The 27,326-nt window shown below is 32.2% G+C and overlaps 1 protein-coding gene across 1 annotated transcript; it reads left to right on the top strand.

Moving 5' to 3' along the window:
* Positions 1-245: 245 nt before the first annotated feature.
* Positions 246-25,949, top strand: LOC144839772 (ATP-sensitive inward rectifier potassium channel 12-like). Its single transcript, XM_078695259.1, has 3 exons — positions 246-371; positions 10,506-12,199; positions 22,854-25,949. Exon 2 carries the CDS (start codon positions 10,580-10,582, stop codon positions 12,167-12,169), a length of 1,590 nt encoding a protein of 529 aa, XP_078551385.1. The 5' UTR covers positions 246-371; positions 10,506-10,579; the 3' UTR covers positions 12,170-12,199; positions 22,854-25,949.
* The last annotated feature ends 1,377 nt before the right edge of the window (positions 25,950-27,326 follow it).

Below are 27,326 nucleotides of genomic sequence, written 5' to 3'. Positions count from 1 at the left end.
ATTGTTGAGGGCGCTCTTGATAAATGGACATTCTGACGGCTTTGTCAGCAGTGTACTCTTCTTTTATTTTATAAAAGTAGTGTTCTTTTTTTTGTATTCTTACAGTGTAAATTGTCAAAAATATAATAATAGGACTAGTATTATTTATGTTTTTGAAAACCTCCCTAAACGTAATACATAGTCGTGTAACCCCCCGGAGTCTCGTAGATGACGTCACATTTTACTGATTTCCATTCATGCCATGTGTACGGTATTTTCCATGTGCAGTGGCGCGAGCAAAACTGTGAGTCGTTTCTTGACCTTTTAAATCGTTAAAACGGTTCCTAAGTTACGAGTCTTCAATTCCTTAATTGAAATTATTGATAATTATGGTAAGTATTTTCACACGGTATACTTTGTTTTGAAATTAAGATTCAATTAGTAAAGATATTGGCATATGTTGTATGAAATATGTAGGCAGCAAGGCACCACTTTGTTGTTTTATGCTGGGTGGTGTACTCTGTGTAGAATAGAAGACCACCGGAAGGAAGTACAACTTTGGTTGACTGTACGACGAAGAAGCAGGCCTACTTTGTGTTCACTTCGAAATTGTTTTGATACGTTTTTTAATGTAAATTAGAGTAATAATGATTAATAGAGGATTGTTTGAGTATAATTAAAAACAGAATGTAGGCTAAGGCATTACAATTTAATTATTCTGACTGGCCATGATGTTTCAGTATGTAGGCCTAATTTACAATTACAAAAATATGTTTTATTTTTATTGTTCACTTGATCACCTTATGTTGAAAGTTCACAGCAATTATCTTAACAGCTTGAGATACTAATTAAAAAGCTTTTGTGAGGTGTGAAATCACAACAACTATCGAATAGTTTAAATTTGATTTACTATCACATTCTTTCATTGTCATTTAATTAGATCAAGTTTATTCAAGCATGACCAACTTCAAACGTTTCAACTGCTAGGATGCAGCGTAAAGTAATTTGACCAATCACAAGCAACATTTCAAATGATCTGTCGATTGGTCAAATTACTTGCGTTTGCATGCACGTCCTTGCGTTGCATCCAACCACGTCCCTTTGCCAGGAATTACAACTAACTTTAAAAGTGTCCTATCGAAAGTGTCATAATACATAATTGAATAAAAAATATGGTCATCGTTTTTACTCATGAGTAAGCACTGAGATTAATAAAGTATCGCATCCATTTCTATCAATATCAAGATCTTCATAATCTTTATAAAATAACAATCAACGTGTTCTTTCAAACGTATCTGATGACCAGAGCATTACCTCTATTAACTTCAAAATGATTTATCATTGATTGTTGTTGAGAGCACAGCACATTTCAAGTCTGATTATATTTATTTTCCTCGTTTGATTTGCATTACTTCCACTGTTTGGTTTGAATTATCTTAGTTTCAATAGTGTCATATTAAGATGAACATTTTGTTTCATACTGGAACTCATTTTTTAAGTTTAGCCATTTAAAATCTAAAGCTCTGTCTACACTATACTACCATATTTGTGCACACTTTTTTTGAAAACTAGTTTGATAGTGTAGACAGAGGTTAAGAATACAGTTTTGTGTGTGTGAATGTGTGTTCCTAATTCTGCTATTAAGATTGATACCAGTGTAAGTACATTGCTGATCTGGTGTCTACACTGCATAAAATGTAATTACTGTATTTTAATTCTGACTGATTTTTAAAAAAAGAACACTATTAAAGGAACACTTTTCTGTGAAATAAATGGGGAGGATTATTTGTTTAACTCTATGTGACACTTTGTTAATGTAGGTCCCAAGTTGTTCTCTTAATAGAGGTTTACTGTAGGAAATTGAGATAAAATATTATAAATTATGATTACTGATGATATACTGTATATCATGTGATTTCAAACTTTACATTAGAAATGTCATTACTAACATCTCTAAAGTAGATTGACATCAACATTGCAAGAGCTTATTATAGATCACTTTGAGATCTCTTGATTACGTCTGTAGGTCGAGACGCGCCTTTATCTATCTTTAATCCTGATTTATTAGTGTCGTAGTCGGCACTCCTTTTTTGTCGCTTTGAATTTCTATATGAGAAAGTCTCTTGGTGATGGTTAAATTTGTTTTGTTGGTTTTCTACTATTTTGGTATAGACCATGATACTAATTTGTATACTGTAGACCATGATAATAATTGTTATAGATAGACCATGATACTATTTTAAACTGATACGAATACCCAACTGTACTATAGAATTCATTGAAAAAATTTACAGTCAGGATAATTAATGCTTTTAAATGCTTAGTTGGTTGAGTTTCAAATACATGATGATAACATACAGTATAGTAGTACTGTATACACAGTACACTGTATTAAGTTGTATATAATAATGATCTAATATATATTACTATATTAGTAAGGAGGGTTATGTTTTCACCTATTTTTCTGTTTTTATCACAGAACAATTGTTAGCAAAATTTAACAGATGTGTTTGAAATGTCAATCCATAAATAGATTTTATTTTAGCATTTAATCTTAGTGTAACAATTATTCCACAATAATAATAATATTATGACACCTTAAGAGGACCAACATTTTATTTTGTGTAAATACATTTTTCAATCATTATACTTTGCATAATATTAGTATTCCTACCAAATTTATTAACTGTTTATATTTTTAATATTAATTTAAATTATAGATATTACCTGTAAATGACCAATTATTGTTCACTTAAACTCGAGTGAAACAGAAAACCCATTTGGTTGTTTTGTATGATTGATGGATTATTTTAAGCTATTAACTCATCGTTGATAATAATTTAGTCAATTGATCTCATCTAGCAGAAATGCTTTTATTAGAACCATAAACGAGAGGTGAAAGGTTAACTGTGATTTGTTCATAAGTGCTGAAAAGACAGGTGATGGATGTTATTGTATAAAATTAGAGTATGATTTAAAATCTTGTTAGTATATTGTATAATAACCATTACATTTTAACATCCACACTTGGTGATATAATATGTAGTCTATTTTGACCATTTGGATCCAGTTTTAAAATGGTTACATTGTTATATTTCCTCTATAATTGTTTGTTGTTAAATAGTTTAATGTACTGTTTAGGCATTCTGAATTATTGTAAACTCTTCATTTCATTGTTTTTGAGTATTTATTATACCATTCAAAATAAATAAATAAATGTTTATATTAAAAAAAATTGGCCACCTTGATATAATCAGGGGCCGGCGCCAATGTCCTTTACAATATAATAATAGGCTGTCAAAATTAGATATAAAAAAGTAGGTCATAATTTCAGTTTAGCTGTCAAAAAAAGGGAGGGTGCCCCAAGTGCAACCGCCCTGGATCCGCCCCTGATAACAATACATACAATAATACAACGATATTGACTGATACGTGACATGGTTCAACCAAATCAGTTCAATGTTTAAAGTAAATTTGTTTTAGTCTCCTCATTGATCACTCTCCCTAGATTAAATTAACATTTGAAGACACCATAGACAATATCCATTCAAATAAAAATTTATGTCAACATGAACTCTGCATTTAATCAGTACTGTACACTGTCTCTTAATACAGTAAACATAAGTAAATGGAATCATGCATCTGAACATCTATTAAATTAAAATTAATAAAACTACTTTATACTAGTGGTTAAGTATACTGGAAATATTGGTAAAAGGTTTCTCTATGCCTGTAAATTTATATATAAAACGGACGGTATACAAGGAAAAATGATTAAGTAAATTATTATTGTCTTTGTGAATAAGGAAATATCTTCTAGTATCAGCAGATATTTTGTTACAGTTTAATGCTGCCACTTGAAGGTGTGGTTTGCGGGACTGTACCATTTATGGACAGCCTGGTGTTTAATAAATAGGTTCTCTACTTTTCTATCTAGTCTTTTCTTGAGAATCGGCAATTGTCTGTTTATACAGCTAAAAGTAAAAGGTAAGTTGTACTGATTGACTACCAAAATCACTGTTAATTTATGCGTGGATGGTTTGTTTAATTTATGTACAGAATTGCTGCGACCTCAGTTTCTCACCTATGACCTTTATTTTTGTGTCAAAATGGGACAGGGTCATATTGGCCAAGTTTGAAGATGGGAAAAATTTAACCTTTCATATTGTCCTATAATCGTGACAGATTATTATGGCAATCTATAACTTTAATGTGCAGACGTCCCATTTCCCTATCTACTCATTTTAAATGCATAGAATGATGTCTGTTTTACATTTGTTTACTGTAGAATACCATACTACATTTGACGTCACATGATTCATAAGGTTCCTAGCAACGAAGACATAACGATTGCGGTCTATTAATTAAATTCCTTGTGGAATGTAATAATATTGACCGAGTTTGTCCGTTTTCACTAGTTGTTTTGGTCAATGCCAATTTGTACTGGATAGCAGACACTTGTCAAAGCTCTAATTCATGGCAGAAGTAATTTGATTAAATTTATTATTTTTGATGTATATTTTGACTATAGCTTTGTGTCTACACTATCAAACTTGGTGTGATAAAAAAATGCCCATACAGGGTATATGGACACTGTGAAATGTCATATCACCACCATATTTGGGCATATCACTACCAGATATGGGCACATCACACTTTTTTTGTCACATAAACTTTGATAATGATAGTGTAGACAGAGAATTAGGATTTAAGATTGATGGTTATTGTATTGTTTTTTTCATCTATGATTTGAGATGGATCCCTTTAATTTCAATTGAGTGGTTGATGATTCTGATGTAATGAACAATTCAGTAATTTAGTTTAAAACAATTGAATTACAAATTACAAAATTCATCTAATCAATTTGTGTTTAGCATTTCTGAGTCATTTAAATTTCCAATAAAGAATGGTAAATAGTATATTACTGTATAAACATAGTGTGCCCACTGTGTTATATGTTTTGCCCGTTGTTGTACCTTGTTAGTACAGGAAAGATCTCACCTTACCAATGTCAACTTCACACTCTGCTGAAACTAGGACACCTGACAATCATAGAACATGGTAATTAAAAATGGAATTTTAAGTATGAACTTAACCTCAGTTGGTAGTTGTTGATTACCAATATATTGGCAATTGCTGCTGTTAATAATTAATAACTGCCCCATAAACTTGTAACTAGATACATTATTTTTAGGCAGATCTCTGTTCATACCTCTACCACACAGTATGTTATTTAAGCCGGTTCTACTGTATTCATTATTTACATACACCGGTCCTGGTAGGGTGTACAATAAATTTAGAAAATTCATAAATCATAAAACAAAATATGTGAAAACAAGACAATTTTGGTATAAACAAAATCATTTTTCTTCACAGCATTTTTTTACCATGCAATATAGTTACTGTAGCTGTGATACAATAATGTTCAACCCCAGGTCCAAAGCATTTACATACCAACAATAAACACCAGATTCTAACAATGCTGTACTGATATTTAGCCCAGTCACTTTCCATTGTGTACTATGATAACAAACTAGGTAATACTGATAGTGAATGATATGAAACATTGAATATTGAAATGATTACACTAATACTTATTTTTATATGGTTCAATGCTCACTTAAGCATTTTAACTATTTTGACTTAATTAAGCAAAAATATTGATAAATGCAAGCCTACAAAATGGCCGCCATTTGAAATCCATTCCCATAAAGAAAATAATTTGCAATTTATTTATTTATTTATTTAATTTCTGCCATATACATTACAAAGAAGACAAAACAATCATAAAAGGCAAGGAAAGAAAGACCAAACAGGTGCTAAACACCTATGCTAGTTGGTCAACCTAGAACAGAGCACAGAAAGAAAGAAAAATAAAGAATTACTACAATTAAAGCATATTTTGTGAAGAATCGTAAAAACATGACAAATGGATTTGATTTTTAACCATAGTGGAAAACGTAGTAGTTTCAAGCATAGGTATAATAATGTAGTTAATATAATATTCTACGTCATTGGTATATTCGTCTCCAATATCTCCCATTTGTTTTGACAGTTTAGTTACAAACCTTGGGAGAACCTCAATACATTGACTTGTAATCGGTTTCTAATTATTCTTAGCCTTCCTTGGAGATGTTGCCGTCTTATAACCCATATGAAATGTTCAGATGCAACACCCCCTTGAGATCTTGCTGCTGAGTAGGTTAGCAAAACAAACTGTATAATGATGTTCATAGAAACCTGTACTACAAGCTTAACACGCTTAGTAGTAAACTGACTTGTAATATAGTGCTGGGCTATCAGCAGGACCAAAGCCGTAACGACAGGTGTGGTTACAAGAATTTAGAATTGATATTGTAGGCGTGTCTTCTACTAGTACAGTAATCATTATTATTACACATTTCATGTTTTAATTAAAATTGTAACTGTTGTAACTGTAATTGTAAAAATGTCACATTTGCTGTTACAGTACACAACATACAATGTATTCGTCATTTGTTCCTTGTTTATATATATGCATTTTTATGGTTATGGGACACTTCCTTTTCCTTATTGAGTTTGTATAGTTTTTATTAACAACATAAGATTGTTTAATTTCAAATACGTATATTATTACTTTATGTTTACATTAGAATGTTTATAATATATTACTACTTTATTAGTTATCCGCTTGGTATACCAAGCGGATAACTCCTTGTTATTGTATGGGATCAATAGTTTTTTTCTGTATTATTCTTGGATCCTTCCTTCCTTTTTGTGAGTCGCGTTTCTCTAAAATGTGTAAACATAACATTTCATAACTTTGACAACATATGGGCATTTACGTGAAGTTGTGCACCTCCTATTTTTGAATGACGTCATAGTTGCGCAACGTGACTTACGCGCAATTTTATGAATTTCAATGATTGATTATAGATTAAAAACCAAAAGTCATTTAGTATTGACACTTTGACAAAATTTAAGTCATATCAGGGGCAAACTTTCTACGGATTAAAAATGGCAAGTTTCACAAGAAGTTACGCGCGCACGCGCATTTAAAATTTCAAAATGCGCAAAATTAATTTCTAATCAACTTTTTATGCGTTTCTTGTCATTTTGAGCATGTCAAAAATTCCCACGGGCGCGCAATTTTTTACGCACGCGGTGCGCACGTAGCGTTAAAAACATATTTTTTTCTCTTGAATTATATTTTTCAAGTCTTTCCTAGTAATTTTGAAAACAATTTAGACCTTTTCCAGTTTAAATAACGCCATACGAACACGTTGAATTAGACAATTCGTGCGCGTTTTTTATGAAAAAGCTTAAAAAATCGTCAAAATTATGTCTTTTTTTAAAATTTTTTCGAAATATTTTCATTCTAATTTTACTGAAGATAATGATGATTTCAATGTAACAAACGAAACATCTTATTGTAATCACAGTGAAATTGTCTTACCTTTAACTAGTATTGTCATCAATAGGGATCAAATTTTCCGTGCCCTGTTATCTTTAGATACTAATAAATCCCCTGGGCCCGACGGGATTACCCCTATGATGTTGAGTATGGCTGCACCTGTTATATCCCCAATTTTGCTTAAAATTTTTCAAATGTCCCTTGACCAAGGCATTGTGGTGAAGGAATGGAAATTGGCCAATGTTGTACCAATTTTTTAATCTGGTAGTAGAAATGATATAAGTAATTATAGACCAATATCACTTTGTTCAGTTGTTGGCAAAGTTCTAGAACGTATTGTGGCTGATCATTTTTTATTTCATCTTCAATGTAATGCGTTTGTTAGTCCTGTACAGCACGGGTTCTATCCTGGAAGATCTTGTGTTACACAAGCTTCATCCATATACCACGAATGGTCCAAAATATTAGATGGTACGAACCCACCAGTCGTCGATGCTATATTCCTTGATTGGGAAAAAGCATTTGACCGTGTGAGTCACCCTAAACTATTACGTAAGCTCCACAATTTTGGTCTATGTGGTCCAATTTTGAAATGGATGGGCTCATTTCTTACTGATCGTTGCCAACAGATTGTCCTTAATGGACTGATATCTGACCGTACACAAGTTGTTTCAGGTGTACCTCAAGGGTCGGTACTTGGCCCATTACTTTTCAACTCGTTCGTTTTTGACCTCCCTATGTCGATCACCTCTCAAATTAGACAATATGCCGACGATACGGTGGTGTTCAGGCCAATTAGATGTGAATATGATGCGATATTACTTCAAAAAGATCTAGATAACATCGATGAATGGTGTCAAAATAACATGATGAGACTTAATGCTAAAAAATGCAAAGTTCTCCATATTACTCGCAAACGTAATCCCATTCATGCTCGTTATCATATTCACACTAATGACCTTCAAGCAGTTACCTCCTACAAATATCTTGGTATTCACTTTGAAAGCAATCTCTCTTGGTCAACGCATGTGTCCGCAATTACCACAAAATCTCTCCAAATTGTCGGATTCATAAAGCGTTTTGTGATATTTAACGACCCTGTAATTTTGATGAGGCTTTTTAACGGTTTATGTAGGCCCATACTTGAGTATGCTGCCCCTGTTTGGGTGCCTCATCAAAAACAACATATTACTAGCATAAATAAACCTCTTCGAAGGATCACAAAATTGTGTGCTAAGGGCGATTACGAGCAAAGGCTCGAACATTTAAATTTGCCATCTATGGACCAGAGAGTGTGTTTTCTCAGTATACTTTTTATTATGAAATGTATGTATGGTCGAATTGATCTTAATATTCACGATTTTGTTGATTTTAATCCAAGGTATTCCGAATCAGTTATTTTTAAACACAAATATGCCAGAACCAATTCTTTTAAATATTCATTGTACACTAATTTTCCCCGTGTATGGCAAGAGATTCCTAATTATATTAGAGAACATTCTTTATTTAGTTTTAACACATTTGTGACAGCTCTCCGGTCTTATGTCAGGCAACTTTAAACTTTTTATTTTTTTTTTATCTTTAAACAATCATTTTTATCTGTACATAATATTTATATATATATATTTTTTAGATTCAATTTTAATGATTGTTCAACTTGATGCCTCGCAATTTTAAATTTTTATATCTTTGTCTTTTTATGGTTTACTTATATGTTCAAGTGCAGTATATGGAGAGCCATCTCGATAGTGCTTTGCACTCATGGCAATCCTCAGGGTGCTGCACCGCTGTCTTGTTGTCATGTATTTTTGTGCCTGAAAATTGAATAAAATAAAATAAAATAACAGTCATAGTTTCTAAAGTAAACCGTGAACCGTTTATTTTTATTACAAAATCTAGAAGTTGATGAGTTGTAGATATCGGATCATGCATCGATAAGGCTAAAAAAACATTGTGACGTCATCGTATGGCCACACGAATGTAAAAATTAGGATTTTTGTCTCTTTCGTTATTGCTCATCACATTCAATGGAGCGCATCACGCTTATCTGTATTCCTTTTTCTCCTAAATTTATATATTGTGTAGGTCAATCAACTTTCTTTAGCATGAGATAAAAATATTTTAATTTTTATGACGTCATCATGCCTAAAAATTTTAATTACGTGGGTCATTAATTTCATCTTTACAGTAAATTTTAATCTGTAATAGCTCGTAAGAATAAAATGTGATAATCACGATTAAAACGTTTTCTGGAAGCTATTGGATTGTAGATACGAATTCATGTAAACATTTTGCCAATCGGATGTTGTGACGTCATCATATGGCCAGTTGAATAAAAAAAGTCGTATTTTCATATTTTGCGTAATAGTTCATCACATTTAAAAGGGTGCGCATCTATATTTTACGTATTCAAATTTCTTCTACACGTTAATATGTTGTTCCTGAGATAATTTCCTCCAGAAATTGCTATTTAAGTGTTTCATTTTGATACCGTCGCCATGTTAAAAATTGGAATAAATGGCGGGTCCCGTAATTTCACCTATTCTACACTGTATGTAATATGTATACAGATTATACTGTTTGCATGTATATACTATATGACACAAATTGACAGAATTCAGCACTAACAGCATATCATATTCTTCAGTTCTTGTCATAATGCCATAATCTTTATCTGTGTGCAATATTCCAACGTATGACGTGCACGTGGCGTTTGTCGTTGTGCGGATAACTAACTCGTCAAAGTGACGAGTTTCATGTCTAGTTTTCAATTAATGTTTTTTGGACTTTAATCTTGTTTGGTAGGTAATTAAAGTGTTTTAATTTGTAATGTATAGTGATGAGTTGAAATCTCCCCAAGGCTGTAATAGTCTAGTCTTTTAATTACTGGAAAATATAGCATTTAAATCATTCTTCAGCAAATCTTGTCTGCTACTGTACAGTGCATAACAGTACAGTACAGAGCCACCACTGATCTGTGCATAAACCCCTATGGTAAAAATGGTATAGTCCATGTAATTACTTAACCAACTCTATTGAACAAGTCGCTCAGTTTGTTGAGTTAAGTTGCATACTGAGTACCTCTCTGTTTTATACTCCCAATTAATTTACAGAAACCGTTTTACTTTTACAGGAGAGGGGACTACCGAGTGCCGATCCTTAAGCCTCTTTTATTGTGTTGAGACCAAGCGATGGCAGGACGTCTAAATGTTTGATAAAAACACCTATGAGAAAATGCATGGATCAGACAGTACATGTAGACTGCCCGGAGCAGAAGGAGATCGAATGATGACAGGATGGCGTGGAAGTATGGCTAGCTCAATAAGTAGTTCTGATGTGGAGGGCCAACCAATTGAAACACATGTTGATGTACCAAACCACCATAGCCGAAAAGAATCTATGAAATCGTATAAGCTACGCAAAAAATTGAAACGTCGAAAACAGATGCAACGATTGGTACGTAAAGATGGTTGGTGTAACGTAACACATACACATATTAAATACCGTGGATTTTGGTTTATTGCAGATATGTTTACTACGTTGGTAGATTTAAGATGGCGATACAATCTACTCACATTTACGCTAGTTTATGTTCTTGGTTGGTTTATTTTCGGACTAATTTGGTATATTATTGCTTCCGTTCATGGTGATCTTGGTTACTCAGAACGTTACCCGAATGGGACATGGGAACCATGCGTTTACAAAGTTGAAACTTTTACAGGTGCATTTTTATTCTCACTCGAAACACAAACAACAATTGGCTACGGATTTCGTAGCGTCACAGAACAGTGTCCAATAGCTATTTTTATAGTTGTCATCCAATCAGTAGTTAGCAGTTTAGTCGACGCTGTCATGATTGGTTGCATTTTCGCCAAAATTGCGAGGCCCAAGAAGCGAGCGGCCACACTAAAATTCAGTCGTAATGCAGTCATTGCTCTAAGAGACGAAAAGTTATGTTTTATGTTTCGTGTAGGAGATATTCGGGATAGTCATTTATTTGAGGCACATCTACGTGCCTATATGGTTAAACCAAGAGTAACAGCCGAGAAAGAAATCATTCCCCTTTTTCAATACAATTTAGACTTGAACTATGACACAGGTGAGGATCGTATATTTCTTGTGTGGCCTTTAATTGTTTCTCACACCATTGATGAAGAAAGTCCACTTTATACTTTATCTGCAAAAGAATTGGATACTGCAGATTTTGAAATTGTTGTTATATTAGAAGGTATTGTTGAACAAACAGGTTTGACAACGCAAGCAAGAACTTCTTATTTGCCGTCTGAAATTCAGTGGGGACATCGGTTCTGCAGTTCTGTCATCGCGATTCATAGCGAAAACGATAATCAATATGATATAAATTATTCTAAATTTGAACTAACATATTCTGTGCCAGAAACACCTAAATGCTGTGCCCAGAAACTTGATGAACAGAAAGAAAAAGATGAAGACGAAGAAGTAACGTCTGAACCCGCAATGAATCTGTTAAAGAAACTTGTACGACAAGTACTGTTAGAGGAAAGAGTTAAGGCTTTTAATGAAACTAATGATAGCCACCAAATGAAGGGCCATGCAAAAGTCTATCCAAGATTAACCAATGGCAACGTACGCTCTGCCTCCCACGGTAACATCAAAGAGCTGGAGAAAGGTCGTGATCTTCTACCAAAAATAAAATGGGGATCTATATCATCTAATGATATTGCACAGTTAACCTCTGGAGAATCAATTAGTTTTGATGAACATCTTGAAAAGCCTTCTCCAAAGCCACGAAAAACATCAAAGGAGTCGCAGATTTGAACATTTCTACAATGTTCAGTTATACCAAAGGTAAGTACAAGCTCTCACATCAATAATTTACCAGTAACATACAATACTAATAAGACAGTGTGACTTGTAGGTTTTGTATCCATTTGTTTATTGGAGGTGCACAGGAATAACCGGTAAAAAACATTGCAGAGTTTCAGTTTCAATTTAAAACAAAGACCTCTATTAGTTGAAAGGTTTTAAACTTTAAGGAAATACCAAGTCAAAACCTAGTAAGGATACAAATCTCAAAAACAAAGTACATAAGTTTTTCTTAGTACTCTAGGAAAAAGGTTTACTGGTACAGTATTACACATAATCAAATAATAGTAAGTATAATGAGACAATGGCCACATCATTGGGCAAAATAATGTTGGGATTATACTTGGGAGATTGCTTTTTTGTTATTTTTTATTATAAATCTGAAAAGGCTAAGCCCAAGGACCCATTTAGTTGAATTGGGTTTCTGCTTGACTTGGCCTAAACAGTCCTAAGATGACATTGGTCTACTTTACGATTCTCTGAAAGCCTACTGTAGGCAGGTAGGATTATAGAGTACAGTACTCTAAAAATATGGTATGATGAAACATACTATGCTGATAATATTTAAGTCATGGCAACACATTATGACTTATTTTGTTATTGAATAATATTGAATCTCCGAATGCATGCCAGACCTTGTACTAATATTCAACAATTATCAATCTTCTTGAGCTCGGTAAAGCGATTTGTGTAAACTTTAGACTTAAGTTCTGTACTGAGTCTACCAATTAAAACATTAATTTGAGCACATCATTACTTTGTAGACTACCAAATTACATCACAATGTTTGCTCTGTATTGATTGAATTAAAAAAACAATTTACAGTACAGAATTCATGTAAACTGAGACTATACCCATTAAATGTCAATGTTGACATTAAGGAGAAATTGTATTATAAACTATTTAATTAAACAACAATTATCAAATGAAATGGAACACTGAAAATTAATTTTAAATTTAATAATTATGTCTTATCGGATTCTAACTAACTTAAAATGTAATTAATCATTTTGGTGATCATTAGTACTGTACAGTATGCCTAATTCCTTTACTTTGCCTTAATGTAGAATGTATTGGTAAAAGAAAGTACAGACTTATTAGTTATTAGATTTAATTAGTTGGTCCCTAAAGATGCACTCAATTTGAGGACTATCATAAAGCTATCATTCTCAGAATTGTTCTGGTTTCTGAGTAGATAGAGTACAGTAGAAATTAAACAATAATCCATAAAATTAATTAACAATATTTTGATTATTTCTATTAAAACATTAATAATGTTTTGGTCCTTAAAGATGCAACCAAATTCTTGGGAATTGTGTTTAGTTTCTTTATAGTATCGGATAACAGTAGGAATTTAAAAAAAAAAAATGTTTTCCGGTGTACGTGATCATAAAAACCATATTTTGATTTTGAATTAAATTTAATGTCTTTTTCAATCAGACTAGCTTTGCAATGTTAGTTGATTCACTTAGTCAATATGGTCACCTTTCCCAAAACTGAATATTATTACCATTGTGCAGGTCCAACAACCTTGTATCTAGTTTCCCTGAAAATTGAGTAATTTAAACATTTATGCAATTGAAGTTTGAATTTCCGATTTTTTACCGAACAGTATTATTAATAAACCAAGGAACCGGTTAATACCAGATGCCCTTACCTGCAGTATTTGAAAATTTCAACATAAATTATGCTTCTTTAAAACATTTATTGATTTTTTATATAATTTATTATAATAATTAAATGGTTAAAATAGTTGTTATTATTTTAATGCCATTTTAGTGCCATTGCAAAACATCTGGTGTATAACTGAATTTATATAATACTTAATATTTCGATATTTTTACTAAATTACATTTTCTTAATTTTTTCGTACATTTATAAAGCTCTGTCTACACTATCAAACTTTATGTGGTGACAAAAAAAATGTGATGTGCCCATATTTGGACATGATGATGATCACTACCATATTGGGTATATCGCTACCATGTTTTTTGTCAAATTAGTTTGATAGTGTAGAGATTGATAGTGTAGACAGAGCTAATATGAAACAGAGTTTTGATATTTTTAGTCATTGACATTTCCTTGAAGATCTAATCTATATTCTATGATGTAGCAATAGTAATATTCCACAGGTGATTTTGAAAATATTCATTCACTAAAAAGCATCACAAAATGAATAAAAACATACAGTAATGTACTGTAGTAGTATGACTACTAGTATCACTAATAAATTGATGTCTAATTATTGTTAATATTTGTCAGATACTGTATGTAGTATTTTACATTTTGAGAATAATTTTCTAGATACAAATGGCTGTAAATTACCTATTTGGTTGCATTTTAAAACAGATGCCATGTCGTTGATATCCTCCTGTTTAGCATTTTTATGCTTAATGATAGAGGACACAGTAAGGTTTTAAAAGAGTTTTATGTTTTTTTAACCAGTAAGACGTGAATTTTATGTATTTTTGTATTTATTTTATATATATTGTGTTTTATAATTTAATTGGAAAGGATTTTACATTTGTAGATTTTAATTTACATTCTTATTATGCCCAAATATAGAATTATGAGTGAATATTATAACATCTAAAATTTTGTCCAAAATTCTTTATCGACTATAGACAATACGACATGAGTATTTTAGTGGTCTAATCATAATCTAAATATACACAGGCTGTAATAGATTTGATAATTGCCTACCACTTGTTGAACAAACAGGTGCCAGTAATTGTAATAACATTACTTGTAACTTGTGTACAAGTCCCTGATTTATAGTACTTTGGTTATATCACAATGACTTTTATAGGGTTTATAAAATATTTACTACTACTACATGTAGTACTATGACTTTACCTAGTAACTTTCACCCCAGATTTTTACAGTACACTCGAAAGATACCCAAGTGTTTGTACTGATTATTTGTTAAGTAAATTTACTTGTGAATGCTATCCTGTTGAACAATCAATTTATATGGAGGCTGTAAACACAAGTGTATTGTGTGATCATGAGATGTTTACACCAATGAACAATAGAGCTGTGGCCAACCTACTACAACTATCAATTATATTGGTCTTCTTCAATTCAATTTTTTTTATATACTGTTTTGGGTATAGGACTGGTCCCCGGGTATAATGTACCTCAATTTAACATTTACATGTTTCCCAACAGCTTGAAACAACTAGCATAAACACACACAATAACGTACAGTATCATGTCAAGGGACAATAAACAGCATGTATCGTATCGTGTCTTCTGATAGAAACCTTTATCCCATATGAGATAATGTACTATTTTAGCCTTTTAATGTTGATGTTTTTCGAGAAACAAGCTGTTCGGTTGAATAGTTAATAAGTTTAGACCAGAGTTAGAACCCCAAATGTTGTTTTCTTAGAAAAATAATATGGATTGTAAGAGATTAGTTGGGGTTGTCGCCGTATTATGCAGACATGTCACTGCCTGTTGTTGCTAGACAATAAACAAGAATTGACTGTCTAACATTCAGTTCCTTGGTATATACCTTTCTTTACAACACATAAACAAACTGCAATATGCAATTGAAATATTACCACTAAATGCTAAGTTTGTTTTTAAAATTATTGTCTGATTAGATTATACTGTACTTGAAATAAGTTGTTATTTGAAACGGAAAACATGTTTGTACACCAAAGATGTTTCTTTTACAAGGTAAAATTAAAATTTGTAGTAAAGCGGTCAAATAGCTAATTTTGTAGTATGTCAATTGATCCAAAGTTCAGTGTAATTAATTAATATTAAGAAGTCAATCATATCATGATTGCTTTCATTTTTTTTATACTCATTCCATCCTCATTTTAGACATCATCGATCTCTAACCAGATTATCGTTACGAGTTATTGCAATTAAGTTTTCGTATAAAATGCATCGGTTTCCTACGATAAGATTTTGAATATTGCTTCCAGTGGTTTTTATATAGTCACAATTTCCATTACTCAATGGCAGTCAAATTGCAATACATTCTGTAAACATGGTTGGTATCAATTGGAAACTGGGTGCTTTTTACGTATTCATTTAACCTTACAAAGCCAGCCGGTGAACTTTCATTTATACTTGAGATTTTTGTAAACATCCGGTAAAAAAAATGATTGTCTCTTGACAAGCCTTCATCTTTAAGAGTATTGGCTTGTATGCTTATTGTCTGTAGTTTGTCCCGCTTTATTTTTCGATTGTTTTAATCTTTGTAACAATTGTACACATTTTCTGACCTTTTGTTTGTACAGATTTGAGTCCATTTGTGAATTCCCAAGTGCCATCCATTATACACACATTCACTTTGCAACCTTGCATATAAACATTTGAACTGTTACAATAGAATCAATATTCTTGAAATTTGGATTATAATATTATAGGAGAAAATTTTTCTTTTTTGTTGATCCAGTAGATCAAAAATTACTAAAAATGGTACTTACAGTACACCGTCATTTTGCAAACGTTCAGTTTTCTTTCTCAAGTAGACTGGTCAATATGTCACCTCAGTGTTTTTGAGGGCGCTGTTTTTTGCTGTGACATTGACGTTGGTCTCCCCGCTTGTTTTCCTAGGTGTAAATGATGTCATCGTATATATGTGAGAGGTTGTGTCCACCGTTGTCCCTGTTTTTTACAGATACAATAATGCCGAGGTGAAGTATTGACCAGAGACTGTAACAAAGATCAACAGTCTACTTGACAAAGCAAACTGAATGTTTGAGAAATGATAATAAGTACCATTTTTAGTACTTTTCAGTTATTGGATCAACAAAAAAAAACACAAATTCTCTCCTAGAATCAATATTGCAACTATCACAGTACTGTACTTATTTTGTTGTTTATACACTGAAATTTACAGTGTTTACAATAGGGAGCATTCGTTGATTTGTGATGACCAAAGTTTGGTCATGTTAATTCACTTTGCGCATACAGGGATATTGGGACGTGTTTCCTTACTTTCCACCTCGACACAGATTTGATGGTTTGATGGTCTAGTCGACGACCATCGCAAATCAAAAGCTCCCTATAGTTAGCATTCTACCCATCTTTATTTCAAACTGTACACTCAAGGGCAGATGATAATCGGTGCTTTTGATCTGAAGTAAAGTAAAAACTGTAGTGTACAGTTGGTTCAAGTACATGCAGTAAAGTAAATGTCCCACTTTAGATCAAATAAAATGGACCAATCAAATGCTTATTTAAAAGTTTATAGCAAACTTTTAGTTTTGGATGAAAGGTTTTTCTAGAACTACAAACCCGGTTACAAAACATTTGGAAAATTGTGTGATAAAATTATGACACCTAAATTTATGAGAAAAATAAAATATCGTTAAAAACTAAGGTAATGTTTGGATTTACGATTTAATGTTCCTTAATAATGATGATGCAACAATGAAGGAGAATATTTAGATAGGTTTTAACGCCATCTATCGTTCCATTTGTATGAATTATTGGCAAGATCATGTAATGCTCATTTAGTAATCTTGTCATGAATTATACTTAGCATGTTAGTGAGTTTTCTTACATTTTTTATAGTAAAGGTTGATATAATGTTGGTCACATAATAATGTGTTTTTAATATTTGTTGAATAAATTCATATTCCTTGCTATCATTATATTGGTTCATTTTAAGATGTACGGGTACACTGGACTTAGTGTGTTTGGGTGCTTTCATTTTTATTATTCTACTAGAGTTACTGCAGTTACTGCAGTAACTACATTTTCTTTTTAACTTCAATATTTAGCAAACTTTTTTTTTTGGTAATTGTACATACTGTTTATTGCAGTGACTGCCTCATAAACTTGAATGAACTAAATTTATTGCAGTAAAAATGTAGTAACTGCAGTGACATGATCTGTTATTGTTAATGAAATTCTTGAAAATCTAAAAAAATACAGACAGCTAGCTAGTATGATTAGAATTAATAGACATAAAATGTGTTTCACAGTTTTTCAATTTTAGTCTGAAAATTGAATTCCGAAAACCCAAACTAATAGAACATGAGATTGCAATTGAAATAGTTGTTTAGTTTGATTTTTATGTACTGTACATATGAGTATAGTCTCTATTTTCTCTAATTTTCATATCTATGCTCCCCGAGACTTAACTTATACAGTGTATTATAAGTTGCTGGTACCATTAAGATACTTTTTATTTTAAGTTCAGTTAATGGTTTACCGTTTCTATCCATGCTGTCAATTGTTACAATTTAAATTTAATATTCATTTGTCGGTGCGTTATTTTAATGATTTTGAACAATTACAGTATTCTAATTTGGTACTAAATTGTTAAAAGGTTATTTTGATCGGGTTGTTTTTATGAAGTATTGTTGTGGGTTTGTGGTTTGTGTGATTAATGCTTCCAATTAGCACATCATGATGATGCTAGGCCTAGTCAACGTTAAAGCAGGCTATTAGTGTGTTCTTCACTATGTTTTCTCATTTGAAATTTACTATTTAGAAATACTGTACACTGTAGGAGATTAGTGACCTGTTTCTGCTGCTAAAAAAAATAAGCATGTGAATAAATTACTATTATTAAAATACTATTACAATTTCTTATCTGCACAAATCTGGACAAATTACCAACAGCCTGAAAAAAACACCAAAATTATTATATCACAGGCAATAAGTAATATCCATCTGTGGCTGCTAATTGGAGTAAATACAGTATGTATCTATGTAAGAAAGATTTTGCATTTTAAAGTAGTTTTTCACTTCTACCAAAGTCTCCTTTAAAATGATTTATCTAACCTGCCATCTTCCCTTTCAATTTACATGTTGTTTTAGGACAGACAAGACAAGGTATTAGTTTAAAATATTGTCAAGAGTATAAATCTATCCAAATTGTAAACAAAGTCTTGTGCACCATGAGCTTATATAACTAGACCAAGATCAAAAGTCATCTCAACATAAGTAACAGTATCAAGATTGATTTTCTAGGAAGTGCTGATATTTTAAACTTGATTGAGTGATTCCTATCATTGGTTATTTGTATAGAGCATCAAAGTTGTCCATCACTTGACCGGTATTGACCCTAGTGGTCAGCATAGTGTCCTGTGAAATATATCATAATAAATGACTTTCCTAAAGGTTGTGTTTACAGAACATGCTGAAGGCACCAGAGAACAGGAACATCCTGAAGTATACTCAGCTGTTCGCCATGAAAACCAAACAGCACTGGATAACAGTTTAAATGTGTTGACATTTATATAGCGTATTCCACAAACTCAAGGCACTTTTCAGGTACATGCTTCTCCCCTGAGGGTCAAGCAAGTCAGTGCTGCCAACTACTGCATTACTTTGTCTGTCCACGACACAGTGGCAGAGTGTGAGCTAGTACACAGGTTAACCCCCTACTCATCTCAAAAGATGTACTAAGTTCTTTAAGTCCACATACGCATTCTGTATACATTAGACCTACAGTATTGTTTGTCCTTATTCGAGAAGACTTGGTCAACCACCAAAACCATGCATCGAGCGAGCCTCGACCCCTTGACTGCTCACCCTCTCACTTATTTTGTGTGCGAAACTATGATTTGTATAGAATTTGCATAAAAATCTATTGTTTATAGAACGGTCAGTACACAGCAGTGCATCCTGCCAATTTCTGGGTTAGCTTCGACCTCCAAAGCCTGATATAAATCTAGACAGACAGTCATTAAAAAACTCGCTAAAGAATTATTTATAGACAAAGTTTTCTAGGGAAAATAGATAAACGCACCCTAATTGTAGGCCTACAGTAACTTGATTTTTTAAAATGAAAGCAATCTGGAGTTGTGACATTAGTTTCCATATGTGTGATATTACGCATTGTTCCAAGAAATTTTGGAATGTAAAAAGATCCCTACAGATTACACTCTTGTTTCTATTTATAAACTATAATGGCCACAATCGAATTATGCATTTTAATGTTGAAATCATTTGTAATTATTAAATTGACTAATTTAAATGGAGACAAACTTTCTATCAACTTTGATCTAATATTCTTTTTTATGCATAAAAACTTGTCATCAACCGTGAACTAATAATGGCCTTTTGCAAATGTATTTTCTTTTAATAATATATAAATATAATATAATTAACTGTTCATTATCTCTAGTTAATTAAACATTGTACTTAATTTTCATGTTTCACTACTCACTACATTCAGTACAGATATTAAAATAGAAACAATATCCCAACAGGATTGTGAAATTAACCTTATAACAATAATTAGTTGATTTGACCTAATTTTGCCTAAATGCAATCACTACATAGTAATGCAAAATGTTCGACGGCTTCTAAAAACATATCTGAAATGAAGGCGATGTTCATTGTGAATATCATTACTAATGTATGTATCCTCTGATATTAACATCTCACTCTGGTTAATAGGAATATTCTGGACATCTAAGTACTTGTGAAATGGTTAATACTGCGATTCATTTTGTCCCTAATGTACCTAGCTTTTCATAGGCTGAATCTTGAAGGTCAGATTAGTGTACTAATTTAATTATTTACCAAGGTTTAGCAATTTCAATTTATTAAGTTATTAAGAAGTATACAAGTGTCATGTAAAATAATTCTCATGAGTTTAATCATCGAAATGTAATTATTTATGAAAGTAGCTTGTACTTTATTATTATAGTACTTAAGTATGCTTTAATGATTTTTGCAAACAGGATATACTGTAGTGTACAGTATGTATTATGTGTGATCGGACTAGTAAGAGACATACATATCATCAGAGAATGTTGTTGGAGACATAATGTTATAATCGACACCATAAAATGTTATCAGAGACGTTGCGTTGTCATCTACATCATTGTATCTGGCAGGCCTTTACCGTAGCTTTACAAAATATAGGCATCTACTGTATTGCAAATAGAAAAGTATGCTTGATACCGATTTTACAGTAATAGCCCCATTGTCTAGACGAGGTTGTGTGATGTTTTGAACTTGCATGATGAGAACAGGGCTACTTTTTCACCATATCATCCGGCACAAACCAAAATACAATGGGTGACCATTAAATAAATTGAGCGATGTATATAAAAATTATCATATTTTTGTGGAAAAAAAATCCAAATCTGCGTTAACTAAAAATATAATTTATTTTATGAAAGTATTTAAGTTAAATTTTGGATATTAATATTTTGTTATTCATCGAAATTGGTAAGAATAGATTAAAGTGAGTAACAAAAACAAGTTAATTCATTGTAATCTATGCCATTTGCGTCACAGCAATAGCAACGTCCATTTGTCCTAGTAATCATATCTACTACCAACTGAAGCGCAATAATTTTTGCAGTGATTAAAACATTCCAAAACATTGATGACGATCCCAAAGTTGGATTCTGATACATGAAACGCTTTAAGATAATGCCTATAGCTATGTACAGGTGGGCGACCTCAAGTGTGATAGGTCGAATAATATAGTTTGGGGGATTTTAAGCAATCGTGGTGTCTAATAGATTAAGCCTTAGAGTGAAATATTAATAGAATCTATGAATGCGCGATAATGGATTCTAGTATTATTTTGTTGGCAGGTTTCCACCATTAGGAATCCATTGTTTTTGCAAAGTGTTCAATGTTCATCTAAGTCATTAATATGATATTGTGATAAGTTTCTACTTTAAGAATATCATCTGTCAACAAATATGACATGACTTTTTCTTGGGCCACTGTATCTGTCAGGCAACTTCAATTTTTATTTTAAGAAAACTTTTTAACTAGTATTTTTCTTCTTATTTTTATTGTTTAAGCGCATTTAGGCTTCTACGTAATCAGTGCAGTAGCCACGAGAAATAAAGGGATGAGGTGGTTTAAAAAAAAGGAAACAATCAATGTGCTGGCCACAGGGTTGACAAAGGCCTCTCTGTGAAAAAATGGTCATGTTGAAACCATACCAACCGTAATGCGTGCTATATAAACCTAAATTATTATTATTAATAAAAGACAGCAACGTCACGTGTAGGTACTAGTTCCTTTCACCTCAATTTGAAAATATGACAAAGGTTAAACTGTATGATGTCATGAAGAAGTGAATTACAAACAATGGTATTTCATCAAATGAATATTTAAATTAAATAGACATTTAAATAAACAAGCGTATTTTACTTTGACTGACAGTTTGTAATGTGATTGATTTTTCTAGCGATATAACTGATCTATCAAAGGTATGCTAAGTATCTTGTATAGTAGAGTGCCCACAGCTAGTATAATTTGTTGTACATATTATGAATGATTATACGATACTCTATAGTTATCGACCTGTGGTTATTCTGCTCATCTATACATTACCAATTTGCCTAACTAGGCCATGGCATTCCTATATCCCTGATTACAGTTTACTAACAGTATTCTATTAGTATTTGAGCATAAATAATTTTTAATTGAAAATAAAGCAATACTAAGTATTTGGTTGAGTTTATTGAACAATTAATGTCGGACAATATTATTTTTATTATGCATTTACTTGCAGCTCAGGATGTTTCTTTAGAGGGCGCCATTACCCTAACCCAATATATATATTGGAAACTATTGCACAATAATACTTGTTTGCTTTTGATGTACAATAAATTTAAGGTCTTCATCTTTTTATATTAGCTCGTAATACAATTTAACTGTTCATATCTTTTTTACCTAGATAAGTATGGTAACAGCATCACTTGTGCAAGGCCTCAACTCTTCTTGACAATGAAAACTACAGTATATTTAAGCACATGACAAAGGTCTAGGGAACAGAGGATATTCAGCAATGAAGAAACAGCTAAAACACATGACAAAGGTCTAGGGAACACATGATATTCAGCAATGATGGAACAGCTAAAACACATGACAAATGTCTAGGGGACATAGGATATTCAGCAATGAGGGAACAGCTAAAACACATGACAAATGTCTAGGGGACATAGGATATTCAGCAATGGGGGAACAGCTAAAACATATGACAAAGGTCTAGGGAACACATGATATTCAGCAATGAGAGAACAGCTAAAACACATGACAAAGGTCTAGGGAACAGAGGATATTCAGCAATGAAGGAACAGCTAAAACACATGACAAAGGTCTGGGGAACATAGGATATTCAGCAATGAAGGAACAGCTAAAACACATGACAAAAAACTAGGGAACATAGGATATTCAGCAATGAAGGAACAGCTAAAACACATGACAAAAGACTAGGGAACATAGGATATTCAGCAATGAAGGAACAGCTAAAACACATGACAAAAGACTAGGGAACATAGAATATTCAGCAATGAGGGAACAGCTATAAAATATGTGATAGATAGAAGGTGTGCTAGATACGTTAAAAAAAAGTGGGCTAGATATTTCAGGCGATCTTATTAATCTTCCTTCAAATTCTTTTGATATGCATAGTAGTATGACTTCCAATTTTCAAATAAATCTATTATGTTTTTTAAAAAAATAAATACTTTTCTAAAAAGAAAAAAAAAATAGAATAGCAAAAAAAAAAAGAAAAAAAACGGTTAATACCATACGAAATATTTGAAGTTGATGCCAGCTACGTAATTACTATTTACATATTTCCTGTTTTTTGGTTTTAACAGACTTATATTATGTAAATTGTAATTTAATAGCTGGGAAAAAGCCACAGAAATGATTTAGAAAATAATTAAAAAAGAATCTGGTATGTGAATATTATATATAGAACGACAATAAATGTATTTGGTGCTAAGTATTGAGACAGCCATGTTCATATGCTTATTGTTTCAGTAAATCAGATTGAGGATACAAGATGTTAGATTTGCTGTCAGAGCATTGGCGTACAAAAAACATTAATTTTGTTATGTACTGTATGATACTGAATATGGTGCATTTTATGTTAGCTTTGATATTCATAATGTGATGTACATTTGGCCATTAGTTAATAAACATAAGAAATGCTATGTACAGTTATAACACTGAGAGTTCTATATGGCGGTCAGCTACATGTATATACATTTTTCCATTTGTAGTTGATCTGACCTGCATAATTTGTTACATTTTTTTTTTTTTTTTGTGATTAGAGACGTGGTTTGGGGCCTAGGGTGGCATGGGTTTTGGGTTGGCGTTTGTGTGGGGTTACGGGAGGTGAGTGTCTGTTGTATCTTTGTATTTATTATGCAGCTTATCAAGCCTACAATTAAAAGTACTGTACAGTTTACCATGTATATATTTAAACGTGCCAAAAAAAGATCAATTCTATATAAAAATAGTTCAGTAGAGAATGCTAGCCTTAAAAAAAAAATCATTCAAAATATTAAGCGACTGACTGCATTTAAATTAAATCTCATTCACTCAATGTTCTTCTTTACTGTATATCAATTCTCTTGAACCTTGAGTATGGAACAAAATTGTGGGTGTTTTTAAATTATAGGGACTCTCATGACTCATTATAATCATATCTTTAGCACCAAGGTTAAAACATGTTGCTTCCACATGTTCAACTATAGATCACATTTAGGGTGATTAAGCTGAGCACCTTACTTTATTGCTGTAAAGTAAGTTTGAATAATACGATTGGCTTAATTCCTCCATGGCGTAATAATCATGGTCAGTGGAATGTGAACTTACCTTGTGACTTAAAAAAGATTAATTGATTTTAAATGTGAAACTGAATATTCGACGCATTTTCATTATAAGGTCATTAATTATATTTATAAACATAGATAGATGTGGGAGTGAATTAGATCGGCCATTTCACAATCAGTTTTAATTAGCTGCTGTTCTGATTAAGTGATAACAATTGCATTTGTACTTTCACTTTAGATTGTACTGTATACAACTGTATGTGTTTGCATGCATCTGCTTCTTATTACTTTACTATTGGGTTTAAATTGCATTTACAGTATTATATAGATAGATTGGTCCATGCAAGTGTTACACCTGTATTGTAATTAACCCCCATACATGCGAAAATATGTATTTGCATACATATGCTTCTTAATACAGTCTTAACTATTGTTCAACACAGATGGGCTTAAATTGCGTATTATTTACAGTATTATATCGATTGGCCCATGCAAGTGGTACACCTGTATTGTAATTAGGCGCCCATAACACGTGGTTGTGAAGCCGTGCTTCAGTCAGTCATGCTATAATGTAGAGTTGTGTATATGTGGGTTATTGGCTATAGTACTGTATTTTTCCTGTTTCTAATCCAATTACAAAAAATCTTCCATGAGATGAAATAATTCTTAGTATTTGTGTAATGATTGTATCGATTACATTCGGGCAGTTTTAAAACCAACTTTTCCTTGATTTCCAACTCCTCTAATAATAACCAGTGTTTTCAACTTTAACCATATAAAACTAATTATTCAACGTTAATAGTGTATTGATTACCATGAAGATTTCTCAGTTTAGTTTAATGATCGTTGTGGAGGTGAAACCAAGTACTAGAATAGTTACCAATTTATAAGAACGTTGTTTATTTGTACAATTATATTAACTTTCCCTTTATAATATTCGCAAGGTTGATGCTGTATTGTTTACACATTAAATTATTAAAAACATTCAAATGTATTTAGTTGTATAAACATTGAAAATAAATATTTTGAAGAATATTTGATATTGTGCTGCTGTCCAGCGAAAAAAAATGTATGAAAAAAAATGTAGAATTAATTATTTCTGTTGCTTTAGTCTGCTGGAGGAAGCAAGTAATTTAAATTTTGATTGAAATGTTATGTTATCAAAATCCTATGCATATGTGATAAGGAATAAAATTGTCATAGAATCATGGTGTCAGTTTCTCTATCTTAAAGCTCTGTCCACACTATCAAACTTTATGTGACAAAATATGTGATGTGCCCATGATGATTTAGGCATATCACTACCATATTTGGGCACATCACACTTTTTTGTCAAAGTAGTTTGATAGTGTAGACAGAGCTTTACTATTGAATGACTAATCTCTTCTTTATTCTGGAGTAAACACTGTTCTACCTGAGCATGACGCACACACCGGGAGACAATCCCTACTCTTTTCCAATAGTGTACCAAATTCTTTATATATTTATTCAGGACCAATGGCTTACATCCCATCTGAACGAAGAGTAAAGCATCTTGTCGAAGGATACAAGCAATGCGACACAGACAGGTCTCGAACCATGTCTCTCGCATGCTAACCTGATATTCATCACCATTATGCCAAACCGCTAGTCTAAAAAATATTTCCCGTTCACTGAACAACTCCACCTACTACATTATTTAAGTTTGGACATGTATTTGAACTCATCCTACATATTGAGTAATAGAGGCATTCCAGTTTACATTCTTTCTCGGTGTCCAACGACAAGTGTTGCTATTTACCTGGCTGTTTCTATATAAATGTAATTCACACTACTATTGCAGGCTTATTATTAATGAAAAGCATAATCCGATTGGAATTTTCATTTGACATATGATATGACTACCTATCCATTGAATAGATTGACCACTGTTGACTGACCACCTGTTAAAGCATATGGAATGCCAAAAAGGACAAACTATAATCAAACTATTTGTACCAATTTGTATGAAATTCCAAAAAGGACAAACTGTACTAATAAATAACTACAGTACAACTGGTGATTTTTTTGAACAAGCTGTTCATGTAAAGAAAAACAAACTGATTTTTTTCAGATTAGATTGTACTACAGTATGATTGAACTACAGTGCTGTATTTGCAGTTAGCAGTGGTCAGTTTCTCTATCTATTGAATGACCATGGTGACCTATTGCAAATCATCTCAATTAATTTTAGTATTTTGCATGGATCAGTGGTATTTAAGAAATCTTAATGCAATGGCTGTGTGTGAATTTGCTTTTCTACACCTTGATTACTATGTACTGTATACAAACGATTATCTCAACAGGTTTTTGAATTTTTGCGTACAATAATGGTAATACAATCCACCTTTGATATCGAATCACCACATTGACGTCATCAATATTGGCGCTGGTACTTAAAACACATTAACAATGATTGTATTCAAAACTTTAAAGAACCCTAACAAACAAATTATTCACAATTCTGTAAAATAATCCAAAACAGATTTTCTGGATTTGAGTTTCTTTCCTCCGTCCGTGAATGATAAATTAGGTGTTATTGATCAAGGTACAAAAAATTAACA

Source organism: Antedon bifida, chromosome 4 (assembly GCF_963402885.1).
Source record: "Antedon bifida chromosome 4, ecAntBifi1.1, whole genome shotgun sequence".
Lineage (NCBI taxonomy): Eukaryota > Metazoa > Echinodermata > Crinoidea > Comatulida > Antedonidae > Antedon > Antedon bifida.
Note: the sequence above shows the minus strand (reverse complement) of the source record. Positions and strands in the feature narration are given on the sequence as shown.

What these genes read in the sequence shown, in the direction of transcription:
- LOC144839772 (XM_078695259.1), top strand. Translation starts at nt 10,580, where the DNA reads ATGTTTGATAAAAACACCTATGAGAAAATGCATGGATCAGACAGTACA.